This window comes from Paroedura picta, chromosome 7 (genome assembly GCF_049243985.1).
Source record: "Paroedura picta isolate Pp20150507F chromosome 7, Ppicta_v3.0, whole genome shotgun sequence".
NCBI lineage: Eukaryota > Metazoa > Chordata > Lepidosauria > Squamata > Gekkonidae > Paroedura > Paroedura picta.
Window position 1 is genome coordinate 42850410 of NC_135375.1, and position 24136 is coordinate 42874545.

A 24136-nucleotide genomic window follows, 5' to 3' on the forward strand; every position below is an offset into this window, starting at 1 on the left:
TATATGTTTATCTTGCTTGGCTGTATTTGCCTCTTATTGTTTTATGCCAATAAAGGTTGTTATTGTTATTATTATTATTGTATTATTATGATATTTGGTAAGAATTATATATAGTTCGAAAATGGCCTGTAATGGTAACTTTGAAAGAAAAAAGAAAGGGGGGAAATTTACTTGGGACTTGTTTTAGTCCACTGCTGCATCAGCATTACTTCCCCAGATAGAACTGAGAACGGACTAATGGGGATATAGAAGGATGCACTGATCACTTTATTTAATAACAGCACCAATATGCACATTAACAATCAACATTAACTGTTCCAAGATATCGCCGTGCATTCACGCTGGCTAGATTTAACTTGCTACCATCTGCACTACTGACATGTAGGTACAAAATCATTCCACCAAATACATTTTGTTCTTGTTCTGCTAACCTGATTTAATCATCAGTTCATGTGTTTTTCCATTGTAGCTTCTAAGTATATGCACATTTGGATTGATTAGAACCTAGGCTGATTGACAAAAAATTGTTATCTGAGCAGAAATTTTATTGGCAGGGGTTGAACAAAGAATCTGTATCTGTAACTAAATTTCTATTTTATGCAATAAAAATATGGGTTGAGATAATATTTTGTGAATAATCTACTTAGAAAACAAGATGTCCTATACTCCACATTACAACTATGAATGCCATTATGAATGCTCCACTGGGAGCCAGCTTGGTGTAGTGGTTAGGAGTGTGGACTTCTAATCTGGTGAGCAGGGTTAGATTCTGCACTCCCCCACATGCAGCCAGCTGGGTGATCCTGCTCTTGCCACAGCAATAATAAAGCTGTTCTGACCAAGAAGTAATATCAGGGCTCTCTCAGGCTCACCTCCCTCACAGGGTGTCTGTTGTGGGGAGAGGAAAAGCGATTGTAAGCCAATTTGAGACTCCTTCAGGTAGAGAAAAGCAGCATATAAGTACCAATTCTTCTAATTAATATTGCCACAATTTATCTCCATTTGAAGGTAGCAAGCTTAGCAATATTCCTTAAATAAATCTCAAAGACACTTATAATATTATGTGATTCAAGATGCTGTATACTGACATACTGTATAAATAACCCAAGACCAAATAACCAAATCTATATAAACATGTACATTTCACCATGTTTCTTATACCTGACATGTTGTACAAACAATCCCACATCTTCTCTTTTTCCATGAAGTTCTCAAGAACAACACCAAGGGATGTGGGAGATGAAGTGCAATAAGACAGTACTGTAAAGATGGCTTCAGTTAAACTTGGTTTGTTGGTATTTTTCTCATCAGGACAGGTACCTTGTTCTCCACATTCAAACAATTCAGATTCTTAAAAACAGAAAAAAAATGTAAAATCATAATCCAATACAAGTATACAGCATCTAATAGGGAACTGTTAGCCACCTGACTATTAGAGCAGGTACTTGTTTCGTTAAGAGGAAAAAATACAGGTAGTGAAATGGAACTTCTGAATTTTTGGCTAGGGAGCAAGTAAGTCTGGGGAAACACTGAAATACGTTGAGGGTTTATCTCACCTACCCTCAGTACATATGAAAGCTGAAGGGAACTCAGAAATGTACAATGTATGTAGTTTTATTAAGAAATACCATTAGTCTTATCTTATAAATAACTTTTTTTACTTCTCTCATGATTTCAGAGAGTAACTATTTCAAAGTTTACTTAAAATTTCACTTTATTTCATTTGAATTGGGGATTCTTCCCCAGCAATTGGGGATTCTGCAATCTGCACCTTGCATTCGAACCAGAAACCAATTAGAAGCCAGTACAGCTGCTTAAAAATAAGCTAGAAATGTGCAGACCATGATGGATCAAACAGCCTGGCAGCTGCATTCTGGACAAACTGAAGTTGTGTAGGATCCCATTCGAGGTAGGATTTCAGTGGCAGCTCTTAAGCATAACTCTTTAGCATCACCACCAATGCTTGTACCTTTTTCATTTTAAAAAAGCTTTAAAATTACTTTTTAAACTGTTCTCAGCAGCAGCAAATTGTTTTATGTAGTATTACTGCAACAGGACACCCCATCTAGCATTTTCTGTCTAAGTGCCAAATACTAGCAAGGTTTTCTCTATCCCATTGCAATAGTACCATGCCTCTTCACAGCACCTTTCCTATAGACATCTCTATAAATCTCTGACACCTAGGGCATGGTCTAAAAGCACATGATGCACCATCCTTTCTGTGGTAAACAAGCATGTATCTGGTCATTGCCTGGATGGGAACTGTCTTAGAGGACTCTGTGTGCCTCCTTGGGTGCTTGTTTTAAGCATAATAGATAAATATGTAACAACAATAACATGAACAAGAATAAAGGATGACAACAGCTATTATAACTGTACACCAGCCTCAGACACTTTGAGGCAAAAGAAGCCAGCTCATGAAAAAAAATCAATTTTGATCTGGATGGAATAGCTTTTGGCAGGTGTTTCAATTAATAGTCTGAAATAATGAGATTCTGCCTGAAATAGCACTGTCTCTAATTAACTGATAAGGACGAAGGTCAATATAACTGAGAATATTCCAAAAACTTCCTCTTTACAATCCTCCCACCAAAAAATACTTTCTTCTCAATATGATTAATAGTGGGCGAGGCCTGTGAAACCTGAGCTGAATCTGCACAGCGTTTTTATTGCAATCCCAGGTTGTTTCAGTCCCTGCTGTCTACACAGAATGCGATTTCCGTTTTGATTTTGGGTCATTTACATTTTTAATCTGCAACAAACATGACTGATCCAGAGTGACCCTAGCTTTTCCCCACAATATCCTGGAGTAGATATAACCCTCGATATTTATTTTTTTGTTTGTTTTATTTTTCAAATTTATATACCGCCCTCCCCGAAGGCTCAGAGCAGTTTACATGGAACTGAGAACTATACAAATAACAATGCATATAAATAATTATAACATTAATATTAATAACTGATGATAACAGGGTAACAGAACAACATTAAACAGTTGTTCCAGGAGCAGAATGCCTTGATGGATTTCTGGGGAGAGGGGAGGGGCCCTGCAGATGTTGTTGGTTGTGCCTGGCCTCAACCAAATGCCTGGTGGAAGAGCTCCTTTTTGCAGGCCCTGAGGAACTGTTTTAGTTCCGTCAGGGCCCTGATCTCCTCTGGGAGCTTGTTCCACCGGGTGGGGGCCAGGACAGAGAAGGCTCTGGACCTGGTTGAGGCTAGGCAGGCTTCTTTAGGGCCAGGGTTCATTAGCCGGTTGGTGGCAGTGGAGTATAGGGCTCCTTGGGGGGGCATAGGCAGGGAGGCGGTCCCTCAGGTACACTGGGCCCTGACCGCATATGGCCTTGAAGGTAATTACCAGAACCTTTAGCCTGATCCAGAATTCAACTGGCAACCATTGAAGCTGATGGAGAATGGGCCGGATGTGAACCCTCCATGGTGTTGCTGTGAGGACTCTGGCCGCTGCGTGTTGGGCCAGGTGTAGTTTCTGGGTCAAAGCCAAAGGTAGGCCTTCCAGGTATCTGGCTAATGCTTCTGGGGGATAGTCAGGGTGACCATCCATCAGGAGGAAGAGCTGGGTGTCATCTGCATATTTATGACAATCCTGCCCAAACTTCCATAACAGCTGTGCAAGAGGGCGCATGAAAATGTTGGAAAGGGTAGGAGAGAGGACCGCCCCTTGTGGAACTCCACAAATAAGTTGTTGGCGGTTTGATGTTTGAAAAATCGGCATGAGTAAAAGTGCAGCTCTCTGCTTTTCCCTGAATTAACTTGCTGCCAAGCCTCCAACCTTGTACAAAAGCTCTGACTGGCCAGGACATCAGTTCAAAGGTTTCCTGGTTGCAAAACTTTCCTCCCAAGATTTATTTTTTCTCTTTGTTTCCCCCTGGAATCTGTTTTAAAGTGACTGCTCTAGAACCAGCAGAGATTTGCCTTGTTCTCTGAGAGGCTGCTCGGCTCCCCTCCTCCCCCGGCTCATTAAGAAAGAGAAATCTGTTTTAAAGTTATTGTGCTCCAGAACCAGCAGAGATTTGCCTTGTTCTCTGCGAGGCTGTTCCTCCTGGCTGGCTGCTCGGCTCCCTTCCCTTCTCTCCCCCCCCCAGCTCATTAGAGAAAGAGCCCCATGCTGCACTAAGCTTCTCCACTGGCAGTCAAAAGAAAAGAAATAAAACCCTCCCCCCCTCTCAGCTCCCGAATCAAGTTCAGAACACTTTCTGTTTCAAGTTGGGGGAAAGTAATGACCCGGGTTCAAATCAATCTGAAGGTTTAAGGCTATCCCCTATTTACACAACAATTAATATTTTTAGATAAACAATACAACTCCAAGATAGTGTCCACATAATTAACGAAATTTAGTTCTAAAGAAACTTATTTAGGGCTGAACATTTCTAAGTAAGGTACATTCTGCTGAAACTCGAAGGAATAGAGCAATAATTTCGCCTTGTGATAATTGAAACAAGCAGTAAAATTCAGCACAGGGTGATACAAGAATACCACAATGAAGTAAGAATATGATCTTCATCAGACATTTGTCAGTCTTTGTAGAAGATGACATGTATTTGAATAGGTAACTGAGTACATTACATAATTCAATAAGAAACATGACAGAAGTTGAATGGTGATGTTCTCCTGACAAATGTTAGAACACTTTAAAATGACAGAACTAAATAGTATGCAAATTTAATATAACCAACATGAAATTGCTTTGTGTAGAGATGATAAAAATGCTAACATTATGCAGTTTAACAGAATTACAAAATAGTTGTAGCTAACATTTTAATAGATCACAAACATTTATTATGTTCAAGCACAACATTAAGTGGTTTTCAAACACTAAGTGATTTTCTATGCAAAATAAAGCTATTTTGTTTTAAGTATTTATTCCTGACAAAATTATTTCTTATGTAACCACCTCTACTATATAAATGAAACAAACAAACCAGAGATTACATGGCCCATATTATAGAAATTCCACAATAAACCTGTAACAGTTTTTAACAAAATCACCAGAGTTGAAGCATAGCTGTTTCTAAGGGCCAAAACAAACATGAACTTAACAAAAATGTAGCTGTTGGAGGTTTGTGCTGATGGAAGAGGTAATTTAGCTCACTACATCTGCCCTATATAAATCATCCTAGTTACCATTAGCCTTACTGAGGGACAGAGTAATGCACCTTTTTACTGCAGTGGGGCAAATAACAGATTCAGTGGCATGTGTGATTTAGACTGAGAAACATGCTGGTAACAGTTAAATTCTCTCATTAAAAACAACTGTTCTAATCTTATAGGTAAAGGTAAAGGTATCCCCTGTGCAAGCACCTAGTCATGTCTGACCCTTGGTGTGACGCCCTCAAGCGTTTTCATGGCAGACTCAATACAGGGTGGCCTTGCCAGTGCCTTCCCCAGTCATCCCCAGTTTACCCCCCAGCAAGCTGGGTACTCATTTTACCGACCTCGGAAGGATGGAAGGCTGAGTCAACCTTGAGCCGGCTGCTGGGATTGAACTCCCAACCTCATGGACAGACAGCTTCAGACAGTATTTCTGCCGCTTACCACTCTGCGCCACAAGAGGCTCATTCTAATCTTATAGATTGCAGTTAAACTGTAAATTAAAATTGAAAGTTCAGTAAACTGATATTATATATTATACTAGGGGCAAAGCCCGTTGTCTCCAAGAATACAACGGGCGCTAGAGCTTGGCAGTGGGAAGAGGAAGGGGAGGAGTTGTCCAGTCTGTAAGGGCATGGGGTTGTCATGTGTGTTGTGTGGGAGGTTGTGGTGGCATGGTGGCAAATGAGGCCATGGGTGTGGAGATATGGCTCATTTGAAGGCTGGACTCTGAGGCATTGTACAATTTTGAAGTCCCACCTCCAAACCTCCAGGAATATTTCCAACCCAGGGGTTGCTAACCTCCAGGTGAGGCCTGGAGAGCTCCTGAAATTACAGCTCACCTGCAGAGTATAAAGATCAGCTCCCCAGGCAGAAAGGGCTACATTGGCTGCTTGGCCCTGGATGGACACTTGGAGGGCCCAATCAGGAGCTGCTTCGCGGCTCCTGATTGGGCCCTCTGAGTTTTTATCCTGGACAGGGCCCGCCCTAACTTCTCCCCAGGTGGCCTTACTCTTTTATTTAATAGGACCCTGTCCTATTTAAAGATGATATTATATTAAACTAGATATATGTCTCATCTTTATTGCACCCAAAGAATATCAGGCTAAGCAGTACCAACCCTGATTAATATTTGGATGGGAAGATTAGGATCACAACAGAGAGGTGTCTCTTGCCTTAAAAACTCCACTGGGATGCCATAAATCAATTACTTGATGGGAGAAGAATATTATGCTAGATTAAAAACCACTGGGTTGGATCCACTGATACACAAACAGTAAGAGATTTAGAGGTTCTGTTTGCACAAGCATGGCGTCATCCACTTTTCCCCTATATATTATAGTGTCGAGCAACTGGTAGCAAGTGCTTTAAGGCAAATATAAATGTTGTGTTGGATCTAACACACTAGTTGGAATGATAAAGTCTAATAATCTAAGGATGTATTATATTTCTTAAGGGCATATAAAGCCACACTGTGAAACTGATCTACCTTATCAATACATTTATGATTAAAAAATGCAAATATCCAGACATATAAAATATGTTAGTAATTAAATGTGTACAGCTTTCTTTAACTTAGTGTATGTCAACTTATGATGTTCAGCCCACTATTTATACAGTAATATCTAAGTAGTAGAATGTGACAATCCTGAATAATGTATTTGTACTTCCACAGTGATACTATTACAAATATAGATAGCATCGATACTTACTGGAACTTCTCAGCAAAATTTTTACTAAGAGACAATCATGATGTAGCAGTGTTTCCAAAAGCAAGTTCCAATTACAATATGGTTGGGATAAGAGCAGTTTCAATTGACCCCAAGCTGCCATTTCTCTAGCTGATGGAGTCCTTTCAAAATGTAAGATAAAGACAGAATAATGTAGTTAATTTATCTATGAAATTAATAGCCTTAAAGTGCAGATGTAATGCTAACTCCTTTAAATGTCAATTCCTCCCAGATTACTCTGAAAATGCTTTCATGGTTGCTTTGCTTACTTTAAGGCTGCTCAGGGAAGGAATTACATTTAATCTCAACTAGCTAAAAGCAAATTAACATTTGGTAGACTGCCAAATTTATAACTGATACAGAGTAACCTCACTTATCTCTTTCATTGGGACCATGTATGCTCCTGTTTCATGAGGCAAAAATGATTTTAATGCCTGAATAAATTGAACATATTATATTTTAATTCAGTGTTATATTTAATTGTTTAGAATGATGTTATAAAATATTTGAAATCATCTATAAAAACAAAAAAGTAACAAATAATGAAAAAGAATGTGTTAAGACCTACTAGTCACACTGCAATTAAAGCAGAATAATAGAATCTAAAAACATGGTCAGTCGATAAAACATCTAGGGGCCTGTACCATATGCTTGGGCTACCTGCTGTTCAATGTATTTCATAAAATTTATGCCACAATAACTATAAGCTTTAAAATGTTTTTGTTCCATCTTTTTAAATGCTACAAGACTTTTTGTCATTTTGGTCTAGCAGTTTATCCCTGGAATATAGTGGTAAACAGAAATTACCATGATTAATCTGTTTACAGAAAATTCCAAAATGTTTACTCTAATGGGACACAATATTTTGGGATCTTCACATTTAAACAGCTAAACTACCTGTTCTCTTGGACAGTTCCCTTTGACTTCCATGAGGCTTTCATGGGGAAACTTCCCAACAGATTATGCTCATATTCAAGTTCTTTACAGAAAGGAAGAAAAAAAAATAAAATAAACTTTAAAAAGTTGAATTTAAAAGCAAGCACATTCGGCTTCATGTTAGTGCTCTCATATATTTTCCAGAAAGAAATAATGCATAGGTCAAAACTAGTTCTTTGTGACTTCTGAGCTAATTCCACATCCAAACACGGACTGCCAGAGGAATTCACTTATATTTGCATCTCTGTAGGAAATATATATTGAATTTAAAGCCTTTAAAAATCTTTTATAGCTGAATTCTATGATTGTTCAATAAATAATTTTAGATTTCTAATTGATTTGATAATATTCAGTAAATTAGTCTTAGCTCCTTTTTATTACTATTGCTATTCCAACTTCTCTTCTATCATTGTGTAAGTAACACTGCAAGTTAGCCATAGCATTTCCCTCTAATTCATACCTGTGACAAAATCAAGGTCTTTGAGCAGTTAGCTATTTCACTAATAATATTTAAATCAACTAATGGAGTACTGAGGGTAGTCATAAAACTTAACTGTCATTGACCAGATGGGTTGTTATTGCCTTTCAATATATTTACTTGTTCTTGGCTCTTATAGCATAATGCAAATGACGTTATTCACTCAAAGGGAAAATAGAGTACTGTAGACATTCCCTGCAGCCAGTATGGTAACACTACTAAAAGCATTCAGAAGTTTTATATTGGACATATGGAGAAGCATATGTTCTCTCATCCTCCAAGCTCATGTAGTTGTGCACACAAGGCTAACCAAATGAAGAGGCAAAAGGTGAACTATATATATGTTACACAGAAATGTTCAGTTCTGTAATAAGAAAAGAGCATAAGATAATTTGTATCAGTTCCCAGAAAACTAGTGCAATTGGGGGCCAGCTATTATAATCTGATATCTCACAGAGGAGCTATTGGAAGCCTCATTTTCTCCAGATCATGAGTAACAAGGTATAGATACTCTAACATGGTATCCCTGAACTGTACTGGATCTGCCGAGCAATCACTGACATAATACCACATAAAGCTACTGTACCACAGCTATGTTGAAATGGGAATCCTGCTCTTTTCCACACATACAGAGAATCACAGCAGTCTCAAATGGAACCATATCCTTCTAAGCAAGTTGATTTCAATGCACTTAGAAGGCTGTAACTACATTTAAAGAGCCTCTTGTGGCGCAGTCATAAGGCAGCAGACCTGCAGTCTGAAACTCTGCCCATGAGGCTGGGAGTTCAATCCCAGCAGCTGGGTAAAGGTTGATTCAGCCTTCCATCCTTCCGAGGTGGGTAAAATGAGTACCCAGCTTGCTGGGGGGTAAAACGGTAATGACTGGGGAAGGCACTGGCAAACCACCCCGTATTGAATCTGCCATGAAAACCCTAGAGGGCGTCACCCCAAGGGTCATACATGACCCGGTGCTTGCACAGGGAACACCTTTACCTTTACCTTTAACTACATTTAAGACTCCACATTAACTAAATAAAGGACAACATTTAATCATCAATTCATGTAATTGTCCACGTGGTGCCATCTATGGATACTCAAATTCAAACTATGGAACCATGGATAGACAAAAGAGATCTTTTACAAATGTGAGGAAAACTCCACATTTACAGATAATTCTTTTCAAAAATTAGGGATGGGGTTAAATTTCCCTCCCAAAGATTGTGAAGTTAAAACCCAGAAAAAAGTTAGAGGCTTTAACAAGCTGATCTCCTCAGTAACTGTGGCTAGGCAACCACCTAGGCACTGCCAGCCTTCAAGCCTTGGTTTCGGGCAGTAAAAGCTGGGGGGGGGGGTTCAACAGCAGCCATCCTGTTAAGAGTCAGTGCAGTGTAGCTGTCAGAGTTTCAAACTAGGCTTATATATATATTTTTGGGGGTGCACTATAAATCTGCTGCACAGCTTGATAGATTCTCCCACAGATGGAGAGGTAAAACAGATAAGCTGTGAGATATGCCTAAATGACCACAGAATTTAAAATGAGGAGGTGGGAGGTACAGTGGTGGACAAAGAATTAGATTTGGAAAGTGATTGAAATATGAACATGTTAATTCTCCTTTTAATCTTTAAATTTTAAGGAATGATGGTGTACAGACCCAGACTCCTTTACCCTTATCTTCAAGCTTAATCTGCAAGGATGGAAGGACTATGAATTTATCAGGAAAGGAAATTAGATCTGGCCTGCTTGACTGAGGTCTGTGTGGACAAGAGTGAAGTGGTGGTTCTCACTCAGCTGACTCTCCCAGAATAGTTGGTCCTTCATCAACTGCAAATGGAATGACGGGGGGGGGGGGATTCTTAGACAAGAGTCTTTCTCCTTTGAGTGGCTTCCTGCACCAGACATTGCAGTCAGAGGACAGGCTACAGGACTTTCATGAAAGCAAACTGGAAACAGTGGAGGAGGGGATATGAAATGCCTTCCCAAATCCTTGCAGGTCTCTGCATGTTTAAGCAAATTAGTGCAAGTATTGTATTTGTTGCAATACAAAATAAAATAAAAACTTTATAAATAAAAGCAAATCTTCCTGAAACACTACGTGTTTACTGTGGATTAGAGCCTATTTTGTGTAATCCTGAACATGGTTAAATCCTTTGGAGTCCAATGAAGTCAACTCTGTACAGGACTGTGCTGTAAACCGCTCTGAGCCACAAGGGGAGGGCAGTATATAAATATAATAAATAAATAATAAAATAATGACCTCCGGTGTTTATTTGGTCACAACATGCTTTTAATCAAAGCTATGCTAATTATTAAGAGCCTCCTGTGGTGCAGAGTGGTAAGACAGCCGTCTGAAAGCTTTGCCCATGAGGCTGGGAGTTCGATCCCAGCAGCCGGCTCAAGGTTGACTCAGCCTTCCATCCTTCCGAGGTCGGTAAAATGAGTACCCAGCTTGCTGGGGGGTAAACGGTAATGACTGGAGAAGGCACTGGCAAACCACCCCGTACTGAGTCTGCCATGAAAACGCTAGAGGGCGTCACCCCAAGGGTCAGACATGACTCGGTGCTTGCACAGGGGATACCTTTACCTTTATGCTAATTATGAGTAGTGCTAATCCAGTTTGAATCTTATCACCATAGCTGTCATATGGTAAACATATTTCATGTCAGAAACAAATAATCATGAATTTGGAGCCAGAATATTTAATAAAAGTTAAATACTTCATTTTTTCAGAATAAACATTAAAAAATCATAACATTCACTTTCAAAAAAATGTAAGTCATTGGGGAAAATACACACTCCAAAATGTTTTGGGGAGCATAAATAGGCTGTAAAATGGATGTGGGAGGACTTCTGGCCCCAAGTTAGGCAGGGAATGACAATATAGCTGATAGCATATGTCTCATATGTAAATCATTATTACACTATAGACCTATTAGTTTACTGTCCATAGTGGGAAAACTATATGCAAAACATCTGCTAAACAATCTGCAAGATTGGATGAATGTTTCTAATTCACTGGGTAGGGAACAAATTGGATTTATGCCTCAGTATTCCACCCTGGATCACTGTTCAATTTTGGCCTTCCTTGCTGAAAAATACTCCCAGCAGGGGCGGGGGAAATTATATACAGCTTTTATTAATTTGCGTAAGGCCTTTGACTCAGTCAAGCGTCCCTTATTATGGGAGAAATTTAAGAAGTTGGGAATTGAACACCGTCTCCTTTACATTCCTCTAATTTTTGACAAATTAGATTAAATGGCTCGGGTACTTTATCCCATAAAATTCCTGTATCAAAAGGTGTAAAGCAGGGTTGCGTACTAGCCCCAAGCCTGTTCAATTTGTTCCTTGCCGATCTACCTCTGTATCTGGCCACAGTGGACGGACATCCCCCAAAATTAAAATCAGATGAGGTTCCTATATTATTATATGCTGATGATGCAGTGGTTCTCTCAGTCACAAAAATTGGTCTTAAACGTGCTTTACGTAAATTCATCTCCTGTGATTTGAATTCCCTAGTTGTCAATTTTGATAAGGACAAAATTTTAATATTTTCCAAATCTTAGAAGCATGCCACTTGGAGAGTTGCAGGAAAAAAGACTGAACAGGTTAAGTCCTTCAGATATCTGGGGCTTCTTTTTCATCATAACCTAAAATGGTCTACCCACCGTAATACTAGTCTTTCCTTGGCCAAGAATAAATCACAGGCCATTTGTCGCTTCCACTTCCAGAAGGGCAACCAATAAGTGCCTGTGGCTCTCCGGGGGGTTTTTTCAAGCCTCCGTGATCCCTCGACTGCTCTTTGGGATTCATGTATGGATCCAGTCTCTGAATAAATAAGCCGACTGTAAGTCTGCGGCCTTTTACCGCAGAATTTTAGGCTTACCGAATTCAGTAACCTATTTGACTCTATGTGCCGAGCTGGGTCTACACACTATCGAATCACATGCTTGAATTTTATCCATCAAATGCTGGCTCCATCTTTCTTTAGCCCTCCACCAAACAGTCTCCTTGCACTTCTTCTATCTGACCATTATACTTCGAAATGGTCTCAGGCCATTGCCTCTAAAATTAAATCCATACGCATTGACCTTGATTCTTTAGCTAACTCTGGAGAGGATCATATTTTTCAAACTATCCAAAGAAGAATCCAGGATATTGATCTCCAGATAATTTATGCTGGTGCAGGGGGACCGTGCTTCCCATGAGCTTTTGGTCTACCCTATACCCCAAACACTATGGCATACTATTTTTCCAACCTTATAATACCTTCAAACCGCAGAGCGTTTATGTTAGCCAGACTAAATGTATTTCCTTCTGCAATGGTTGAAGGCAGGTATAGGAGAATTCCCCGCAATTAAAGAATTTGCAGGTATTGCCATACAGAACCAGACTCAGTTAGCCATATCATTCTGCGATGTGAGTTGTATAACAACTAACGTTCTGACTTGATCTGCCCACTTATACCCTTCTCTAATGTCTCAGATGGCAGGGCTCTTGAATTGCTGCTTACCGATAATTGCTCGGAGACCACTGAACGGGTAGCCAAGTTTTTATCTATAGTAATGTCCCATAGGGTAAAGAAGTAAACATAACTGACTTCATCTTTTTGTATTTGCTGAACTACTTTGACTGTGAATTTTTTCCCCCTGATATCTAGCCTATATCGTTGTACTTGTAGTTTAAACCCATTACTGTGCGTCCCTTCCTCTGTAGCCAACGGGAACAGCATCCTGCCCTCCTCCAAGTGATAACCTTTCAAATACTTAAAGAGGGATATCATGTCCCCTCTCAACCTCCTTTTCTCCAGGCTGAACATTCCCAAGTCACTCAACCTAGAATCATAGAATCATAGAATCATAGAATTGGAAGGGGCCATACAGGCCATCTAGTCCAACCCCCTGCTCAACGCAGGATTAGCCCTAACCTATCTTCATAGGGCTTGGTTCCTAGTTGTTCTTGTTAGGTATAGTAGGAGAGAGATGGACTTGGCAGACTTCTGGGTAGGTTTGCTGGGAACAAGATGGACTTAGTAGAGTTCTGGGTAGGCATACTGGAAGACAGAGGAAGATGGTGGACTTCTGAATAGGGGCCAGACGCGATATGGTGTCTCTCAGGATCATCCCAGGGAAACAACAGAAAGGCCATTGATTGTTCCAGCCGAGGAAAGCCCAAAAGCTTGAGACACAGAAGGATGAAATTTCAGCAAAACCCCACAAACATGAGGGGCCAAGCAACATATGGAATCCTCCTCTGAGCACCCACTATACTACTTTTAACAACTGTACCTGGTGTTGGCATGTGACTTTTAACTCTGAACAGGGACAAGACCCAAGAGGGTTTCTCTGAGGACTGCCCCAGAAAAAAACCAGAAAGGATTTCTGGGATTTGGAGGATTTCCAGTGAAGGCAGCCTCAAACCCAAAACCAAAAACAGTTAAACCTCAGTCACCACCTCCCAACATGAGCTGATGAAAAACAACCAAAAGAAAACCTTAAGTAGATAACGTCCTAACAGTGGGTATTTCTTCAAAGCCAAATCAGAAAAAAAAAACACTGTAGCAAGGCTTCACATAGCACCAGGAAAGAAAATTCTCAGCTGAAATTGCAATTGGACTCATGGGAGAAAGGGGGATCACCCCCTTGGAGAAACTGCCAGACATCACCAGGCAAAGACCTGCAGCTAAAAACTTGGTAGCGCAGAAGGTGGTCATCCTCTCTGCCACTCCATAAGACCCACTTTCCAACCAGTAAATTTTTGCCCTGCCTTCGTTTGTTCTACAGCTCTATTGCATGCCAACCACTTCACAGTAAAAAAAAGAATGCAATGCATGTGAATGCTGAAAGCATATATAGCTTGCTGCTCCTATAGGCAAGAATGGGAGGAATCTTACTGGTTGGCACAGATGCCTGTAAAATACAGAGGGTAAGGAAGGTGTCGAAGGTCACCTCCAAAATCCTGACAATCTGCACAGCTTGTAACTGTACCCAGTCTGGGGAGGGGAGACATACTTCCTCCATACCTGTGTATGTTCTGGTAAACACCAAGGGTAGCATGAGACGTGACCCAACAGAATGTCCATGTACCTACCTTGGTGGGCCAGTTCCACAGAGCTTATCCCAGGATTATGGGCCGGGGGGGGGGGGGCCTGCGGCGCCATGGGCGGTGTACAGATGAGCTAGATACAGTCTGCAATTTCACTGTCTCACCCTCCCATTTCCCCTCCACATGGCTTTTGTACATGCAAGTCCTATGTTTTCTCTGTAGTCCATGGGAATCCCTCTCTCTGTTTTGTACCAGCAGAAAAGATGGCATCATGCCCCAAAGATGTAACATGCTTTGAAGCATACCAGGGAGTCCCTGGGATCCTGAAAACCATTTATTTTCCCAGCGAAGAGAGCTATAAAATGCACTAAGGGGACAGAAAGAGCAGAGATAAGTTTCCATGTAGAGAACTATTTATCTGCCAGGATGGAAAAAATAGATAGTTATAGCGAAATATGGTCTGGGTACTAAGATGTGTGCAACATGTGCCTTGGGTTAAATGGGAGATCATTATTCACATACCCACCTTCTTCTTTCTTCTTCTTTTCATCCTTTAGCTGGCAATTGGTGGAGCAGGTTGTTTTTACTACTTTTTTTTTTACTACTTTTACTGTTTTTACTACTTTTCCTTGGATCTGTAGGTATTAGGCTTGATAACTATTTTCCCTGCTTATACTCTAGCTTAATTTGTAGCAATAAAACTTTCCTATGATTCAAAGTCTTCCTTCCGTGCTCATGTTTGCTCATGTTTATACACACATGCACAGGCTGCTGTAACTTAAAAGTCTGCCCTTTGCATATGCCCAGAGCCAGACTTTATAGTGTCCCCTAAGTCACTTATAACATGGAAGAATGGATTTCTTTGGGTGGTGCCATGAATTTGTCATGTATTTGTCTTTCATGCACACAAATATGCAACACGGATGTAATAATATATAGCCAAGGCAAATTTATGACAGGGTCCATTCCCAAAAACTAATGCCAAAGAATTCTCTTAAATACCATGTTTCAAATGTACTCTGAAGCTAAATGCAGTTTTGAATATTTAGGGACTTGTACAAATCTATCATGGTTTCTTAACAGATTAGGAACAAATGTTAACAGATTAGGGACAATGACCCTCTGCACAGGACCATTCTCTACATCAGGGGTAGTCAAACTGCGGCCCTCCCGATGTCCATGGATTACAATTCCTATGAGCCCCTGCCAGCAAACACTGGCAGTGTCTCGTGGGAATTGTAGTCCATTGACATCTGGAGGGCCGCAGTTTGATGACCCCTGCTCTATATTATATGAATTCCCATCCCTATCCCAAGTCCAAAATAAAGTCAACATGAAGAAGGTTTCAAACATGCTTGAAAACACAGTTGCCAGATTTAGCTAGCATTAAGTATAAAGGTTAATATCCAGTGAGGAAAAGACAGAGCGACTTTGAATTATAAACAGAAAAGGCCTGGTAACAGTTCATATGTCCATGACTGAATTAATCTCTTGGCTTTGGACAAAGAATGGTTTACATTCCTTATCTGCACTGGTTCCATCTATACAGAAGATATAATTTCATAAAATTCCAATAGCTTTTTCACACTAGATTTAAAATATTTCTTAAACTAAAAGTGTCATTATGCAACAAAAGAATATAACAGTTTCCATTCTAAACCACCTTCTTCTTTCTTCTTCTTTTCATCCTTTAGCTGGCAATTGGTGGAGCAGGTTGTTCTGTCAGCCAATACACTGCTGTAGGTGCCACTGGATTTCTTTCCTTGTTTATAATATGTTTCCACTCTTGGCGATTGGTGGCAGAAGTTTTGCCTATGTGGATAGTCAATAGCTGTTTCTAAGGTCTTCCTCTATCTGTTTAAGACATCAGAATCAGAGTCCAGTAGCATCTTTAAGACCAACAGAGATTTATTCAGGGCATGAGCTTTTGAGTGCAATCAGACCTGTTTTCTTTAATGCCAGATGTTGGATCTTCCATTCAGTTAGTCGTTCTCACCAGAGGAGTTTGAGAGGCAGTCTGCTGGTACTCATTCTGAAGACATGGCCAAACCACTGCAGTCTGCACTTTTGAATTTGTTCTTTAATTTGAAGCTGGTGGTAACATTTTGTCCGAATTGTTTCATTTTGATTATGATTACATAGAGAGACACTCAGAATCTGCTGCAGGCATCGCATTTGTAAGTTCTCAGGTTACTATATGTCTGGTTTTAGTAAAGTCCATGTTTCTGATCCATATAGGAGAATTGGCAGAATTAGTGTCTGAAAAAGATGAACTTTGGTCTTGAGAACTATTTGTCTCCTTCCAGAGGCACCATTTGAGTGTGGCAAATGCTGATGTTTCTTGGACAATTCTATTGTAGGCTTCAGTGGTAGATAACACTTTCTTTTCTTGCATCAATGAGCATAAGTATTTAAATTCTTTAACTTGCTCAACTTGGTGTACACATTGAGATACACATTTGTTGGTGATCTATCTATGGTTATGACTTTGGTTTTGTCCACATTTATTTTTAAGACATAAGATTGGGCAATGCAGGTAATGTCATCAAGGATGCTAGTAGCCTCTGCAGCAGCAAATATGGTACTATCATCTGCAAAAACTAGATCTGTCAGGAAATTGTTTCGGCCATATTGAACCCCACACCTATTCTTGAATACTTTTCTCATAATACCATCAACTATGATGTTAAAAATTAGGGGAGAGGCCACATCTCCTTGGTGCACTCCAGTCTGGATGGTGAACTCCTCTGATAGCTCATTTCAAATTCGCACTTGGCTTGTTGAACCATCATATGCTGTTTGGAGGATGTTATTTTCTGGGGCACATTTTCAGTTTCTAGGATTTTCCATAGACAAGGCTAGTGGACGCAGTCAAAACACGATGACATTTCTCTTTCCAAACCTAATTCTTCCCTCTGCTAGTTGATGGATGGTGAACATTTAATCAATACAGCCCTGATGCAGCCTAAATCCTGCTTGGAAATTCAAATAAATGAAATTGATAATGCTATCGCATCTGGGGCAGCCAATGCACCAGCAATAGGGAACTAGGGTACTGGTGAGAAGTGGACTACTGGCCCAAAAATTTAATTTATGACTCCAAAATCAGAAATTTGTATCGCCACCTGGAATGTACAAACTGGACATCATGTTGGAAAAAAGGAAATCATAGCTATGAAATTGTCAAAATGCAAAATTTTAATTGTCATACTATCTGAACCGCACCTCACTGGATCTGGAATGCTGACCATCAAAACACCGATGATCGATAAAACAATGACGCTATTTTACTCTGGAAGAGAAAAGTGAGAAGCTGGAGTTGGCTTCATGGTGGACAGACAGGCTGCGAGGAGCATAATTGCATTCCAAACAATATCAGATTGCCTGGCAGTCCTCACCATCAATGGTACAATCAAGAATCACATCCTTTCCACTTATGCCCCTACTGAAACCAGCAGAGATACAGCTAAGGACAACTTTTATATCCAGCTCCAGGTGCATTAGATTCAATACCACAGAGAGATTTGACTGTTCTTGCTGGAGAGTTCAACACCCATATCAGTGCTGACATGTCTGGTTGGGAGGAAATAATGGGCAAATTTGGCAATGGGAAGATAAATGACAATGGAAATCCATCAAGCAAGGACTCAGCAATACTGGACTATATTCTGGTCAACTCCAGGTTCCATTCATCACTCAAAGATGTCCGAGCCATGAGAGGACCTGACTGCAGATCTAATCACTACCTTGTACAAGCCAAGGTACAACTATGACTTCAACGAGCAAAGTGCAGCAAAGGGCATATACCAGCCAAAATTAATTGGGCATGCCTGAGAGAGCCTGCTCTCAGACAAAAATTTCAAATTGCTTTATCAAATAAATCTGCACTTCGTGAACCATCAGATGATGTGGAAATAGATGAAACAGAGCTCTCAGAAACCATCCTAGAATGTGCCACCTCTTTATGTCCACCAATCAAACGTCGAACAGAACCATGGATTTCAGATGAATATATAGACCTCGTAGAAAAACATAAACGAGCCAAACATGTTGACTTTGAGCAGTACCAAAGACTGAACAAAGAGGTTAGACAGAAGATGAAAGAGGAGCAAGAAGCCTACCAGAACAGTATTGCAGCAGACCTAGAAGAAGCTGCATCCAGGCATGAATACATATATCAGACCCTCAAACGACTAAGTGGTAAAAGTAATTTGACAAATGATAATATTAACAAAGAAGACGGTACTTTTGTGAGATCTACTACCGAACGCCATCAGAAATGGAAAGAATTCTTTAACCAGCTCTACAACCATCAGCGGTAAGCCAACTCTCATTGAACTAAAAAGCAATAAAAATAACTGAAGACTAAGTTAATGCTGAAATGATTAAAGCTGGCTGAGACATTCTGCTACAACATCTTCTTAACACTCATATGGCGCTTAAAATTTATTATTTATTTATTCATTTATTATATTTATATACCGCCCTCTCTGGAGGCTCAGAATGCATTCCATCAACATGGAAGAAAGCCATCATACTGCTAATCCGGAAGAAAGATGGCCTCTTGTAAGTTATTAGAAAAGTGTTCGGGAAGATCATATCATCAAGGCTCCGGGAACATTGTGAACAGACTAGTAGAGAAGAAAACATCACCTGGAAAATACTCACTTAAGAAATGAAGGGGAAAATTCTGTTATGCTGCAGAACCAGTGTAATGGTTGGCTAACAGGAAGTTCCAAAACAAGTGAAGGAACGGGATCATCAAAACTACTCTGAAATGTTCTGAAAGATAAAAATAATTCAGGAGTATGAAACATTATGTTTAACACCAGATACTAAAAAACAAAAACATAAAAACACTTTGAGCAAAACAGCTTGTTGCTCAAACAAAAGGTCAGCTCACACGAGGAAAAGAGATGTCTGGTTTCTGCCAATTTCCCAGTCTCATGTACCCCAATATGTCATTACATAATGTTTTCCCATACTTCAGGCGTGCCTATTGGAAGGTGGCACAGAGAAGGAGACAACCCCTTGAACTCTATTATACAAACTTCATTGTTCCAAGCTAAAGCTTGTTTTAAAAACAATAAATCTATCTCTAAACATCCATTGTTAAATTTTTGCTGGATATTACAATGTTCCACAAATGTTTACGAGAAGCATCAAAGTCTAATGAAATAGTAGTAAGTTCTACCACCTATCTGTAACCGCTCCCGCAGTATTAAATAAAAGGGTAAGGGCAATGTGGGAGGAGAAAGGGCGGGCTCTGTCCGGGATAAAAACTCAGAGGGCCCAATCAGGAGCCGTGGATCCACAAAACACCTCCTGATTGGGTGCTCCGAGTGTCCATCCAGGGCCAAGCTTGGCCCAGCCTCGCCTGGCCCGGCCGGTGAGTCACTGCACAGACACAGAAGGATGGCCGTGCGGTGAGTCCTCCGGCCCAGGTTCTCCTCCCACTAGGGAAAGGAGCAAGGACACCGCGTTGAAGAATTTGGGGGGGGGGTCCTTTAAAAACGTGCAGTGATAACATGCCCTGTTTGTCAAGTGATTAATTAATCTGGATGAACAATATAAATTAGGTATACTTTTTCAGAGTTCTCTAAGAGTACATGGTAAAACTTTTTAAGCTAGAATTCTAAAACTGGATAAAACCATTCTAGCCAAATTTCTAAAACTATTTTGTAACTATGATCAATTTTAAAGAAGGACTATATACCAGAGAAATAATCTAAACAACAACAACAACAATTATTATTATTATTATTACTTCAATTTATAACCTGCCACTCCTCTAAGGCTTGTGGTGGGTAACAACATATAAAAACCCATAAAACCCCTAATACATAAAAATATCCTACAAAAACAAATACACCGTCCAACCCAACCAACCCAACAGCGGCAGCATTCCCAGGGAGGAGACCAGAGAACACTGCATATATAGCCCTGAAAAGGGAAGGGGGGAAGGGCGATCTTACAAGGAGGCGCCGGCCTCAACCATGTCAATTAAGAACTGCAAGCAATGAAAATATTAATAGTAGATCTGTAAGTTTAATTTTCTTACTATGATAATTGAATTATAGCAGTAGGTACAAGGAAATAGAATCATAGAATAATACAGTTGGAAGGTACCTCCTAGGTCATCTAGTCCAACCCCTGCACTATGCAGGACACTCACAACCCTATTGCTCATCCAATGGAATCTGCCACCCCCTTGAAGCTTCACAGAATCAGCCTCTCCATCAGATGGCTATCCAGCCTCTGTTTAAAAATTTCAAAAGATGGAGAACACACCACATCCTGAGGAAGCCTGTTCCACCGAGAAACCGCTCTAACTGTTGGGAACTTCTCCCAGATGTTTAGATGGAATTTCTTTTGAATTAATTTCATCCCATTGGTTCTGGTCCGTCCCTCCGGGACAAGACAGAACAACTCTGCTTCATCCTCTATATGGCACCCTTTAAAATACTTGAAGATGGTTACCAGATCCCCTCTCAGTCATCTCCTCTCCAGGCTAAACAGACCAAGCTCCCCAAACCTTCCCTCATACATCTTGGTCTCCAAACTCTTCACCATCTTTGTTGCCTTCCTCTGGACACGCTCCAGTTTGTCTACATCCCTCTTCAACTGTGGTGCCCCAAACTGAACACAGTACTCCAACTGAGCCTGAACCAGAGCAGAGTAAAGCAATACACCTCCCATGATCTGGACATGATACTCTGTTTGATACAGCCCCAAATCCCATTTCCCATTTAAGCCGCCGAGTCACACTGCTGGCTCATGTTCAGTGCATGATCCTTGGGGCACTCCACTTGTCACTCTTCTCCAAGAGGATCTGAACCATTAACAAGTACCCTTTGGGTATGATCTGTCAACCAGTTATCGATCCACCTGACAGAATTAGGATCTATAACACATTTTACCAACTTGTCAGTAAGAATATCATATGGAACTTTATCAAAAGCTTTACTGAAATCCAGATAAACTATGTCCACAGCATTCCCCTGATCCAGCAAGGTAGTAGATTTACACCTTTCTACATACATTGAGTTAAACGGACTTAGAAGGATGTAACTCTGCTTAAGATAGCAGTTTATGTATAAAATATGCTATAGCAGCTGCCTCTAAACTCAAAGCTGAAGAAAGCATCTGTGAGAATATATGATACCATGGAAAAATTCTGTGTTGGAATTATTCCTCTGCAGTATATGACAAGGTGAGAACTGCTCTTGTAAATCTCAGTGCGAGTGTGAAATGATGAATACTTAACGATTCCTAATAACGTTGAATTGCAGGACTTAAATAATTTTGTGTTAGAAATAATCTTAAATTCAGAACAATATCAAGTTGTATGTGTTTCAGTGGATTTCTTTTTGAAAATGCAAAAATACTTTCACAAGCAGAGCTATATATAAGTTATTTAAAAAACAGAATGATTAATTGAGAGAAATTTATAAGTGATAAATTTTCAAGGCACATTAGTAGAAGCAAATCTATTGCACATATGGTGATATAGTGAAACGATAAAGAATAACTAGAAATTGATACTGGACAGTACAGTTCAGAATACTCTATATATCAGCTATGCTGTATTTATTCAGAGTGCTTTACAGCAGTGGTCCCCAACCCCCGGTCCGGGGATCGGGACCGGTCCGTAGATCAGTCGGTACCGGGCTACGTCTCCTCCTCGTCCTTGTTCCTGGCTATTGCCTCGGGGGCTGCCCTGCCACACTGCCGCCGGCTCACCTTTGGTGCTCTCCAGTGACCGCCATGGCTATGGCTCCCCCTCAGCATGGCACTGCGCAGCTGCTGCTGGCAGAGCCCCCCAGCGGGCAGCAGGAAGTCAGGGGTGTCGGCAGGAAAGCAAGTGGAGCAGGGGCTCAGGCAGCGGCGATGTCCCTCGGCAAAAGCCAACCCCACTCCCAGGCCTCAGTAAAATGGCCGAGCGTTGACCGGTCCCCGGTGATAAAAAGGTTGGGGACCATGGCATTACAGAATGGAGTAAGATGTTTAGTCTATAGGAAACTTTAGGACATGTATAGTAGAAAAGTGTAATTACTAAACAAAAAGGTCATTGGAATACCAATATTTATGGAAAAATTACTAAAATTTAAATGAACTGTAACAGGATATTTTAGGAATTTGTTTCTAAATCCATAAGAAACTATCATTTGTTACTGAAATATAGAGATCAGGGGATGTGAAGTCCCAATATTTTAGCTCATGAATAGAATCATAGAATCATAGAGTTGGAAAGGGCCATACAGCCCATCTAGTCCAACCCCCCTGCTCAACGCAGGATCAGCCCAAAGCATCCTAAACTACTCTGACTGTGAAATTTCTTTCCCTGATATCTAGCCTATATCGTTGTACTTGTAGTTTAAACCCATTACTGCGTGTCGTCTCCTTTGCAGCCAACGGAAACAGCATCCTGCCCTCCTCCAAGTGACAACCTTTCAAATACTTAAAGAGGGCTATAATGTCCCCTCTCAACCTCCTTTTCTCTAGGCTGAACATTCCCAAGTCCCTCAACCTATCTTCATAGGGCTTGGTCCCTTGGCCCCAGATCATCTTCGTCGCTCTCCTCTGTACCCTTTCAATTTTATCTACGTCCTTCTTGAAGTGAGGCCTCCAGAACTGCACACAGTACTCCAGGTGTGGTCTGACCAGTGCCGTATACCAGTGGTCCCCAACCTTTTTATCACTGGGGACCACTCAACGCCGGGGACCACTTACTGGGGACCACTCAACGCCTTTTACTGAGGCCCGGTGGGGGGGTAGTTTACTCCTCTACTCTCAACCACTGCCCTAGCGCTCTCTGATCGCTATGGTAATGTTTAAACTTCCCTTCAATATAAGATATAGAAACGCCACAACAATGAACATAAGGAACATTTTATTTTCATGGAAATTTTAACTCATGACAATGACAAATCAATGGGAACCATGAGCTTGTTTCTCTGCAACGAGATAATCCCATTTGGGAGTGATGGGAGACAATGACACCCAAAGTGTGTTGTAAAGGGCCGGGGGGATGAAGTAAAGGGCCAGGGGGGAGAGAAGGCGTTCTTCGGGGCCCACCTCCAATTAGTCGATGGACCACATGTGGTCTGCAGCCCACAGGTTGGGGATCGCTACCGTATACAATGGGACTATGACATCTTGTGATTTTGATGTGATGCCCCTGTTGATACAGCCCAAAATGGCATTCACCTTTTTTACCGCTGCATCACACTGCCTGCTCATGTTTAGCAAGTACCCCAAGGTCTCGTTCACACACAGTGTTACCTAGAAGCGTATCCCCCATCCAGTAGGCATGCTTTTCATTTTTCTGACCCAGATGCAGAACTTTACACTTATCTTTATTAAATTGCATCTTGTTCTCATTTGCCCATTTTTCCATTGTGTTCAGATCTCGCTGAACACTGTCTCTATCTTCTGGAGTATATCCCAGTCCTCCCAAATTGGTATCATCTGCAAACTTGATGAGTAGTCCCTCCACCCCCTCATCTAGATCATTAATAAATATGTTAAAAAGTATCAGGCCGAGCACCGATCCCTGAGGTACCCCGCTACTCACCTCCCTCCAGTCTGATGAATCACCATTGACAACAACTCTTTGAGTGCGGTTCTCTAACCAATTCCCTATCCACCTAACTATCTGCAAATCCAGATTGCAGATGTATGCTGCCTAGGTCATGTATTAAAATGGTTCTAGTCCCCTCAAAATTAAAGGTTCTGGGGAAATTTCTTATTGGCATCCTCAGCAATTCAGACCTCTGGATGGGCCTCTGGAATCAAGAAACCATGCAGAAAGCATACACAAATGCTCCTAAGTATCCTCATTCA

At 40.8% G+C, this 24136-nt stretch overlaps 1 protein-coding gene across 8 annotated transcripts in view; it reads right to left on the reverse strand.

Annotated features, from left to right (window-relative positions):
• The window catches only part of KIAA0825 (KIAA0825 ortholog), a 242669-nt gene that overhangs the window by 141727 nt on the left and 76806 nt on the right, over positions 1-24136 (reverse strand). For 7 of the 8 annotated variants that reach the window (XM_077347603.1, XM_077347605.1, XM_077347604.1 and 4 more), the window contains 3 exons: positions 18959-19072; positions 6819-6958; positions 1162-1350 (listed from right to left, as the gene is read on the reverse strand). In XM_077347603.1, the coding sequence (XP_077203718.1) occupies positions 1162-1350; positions 6819-6958; positions 18959-19072 (443 nt within the window). Of the gene's footprint in view, positions 1-1161; positions 1351-6818; positions 6959-18958; positions 19073-24136 lie in introns of those variants that run through there. The other variant, XM_077347611.1, reaches the window with a different exon arrangement.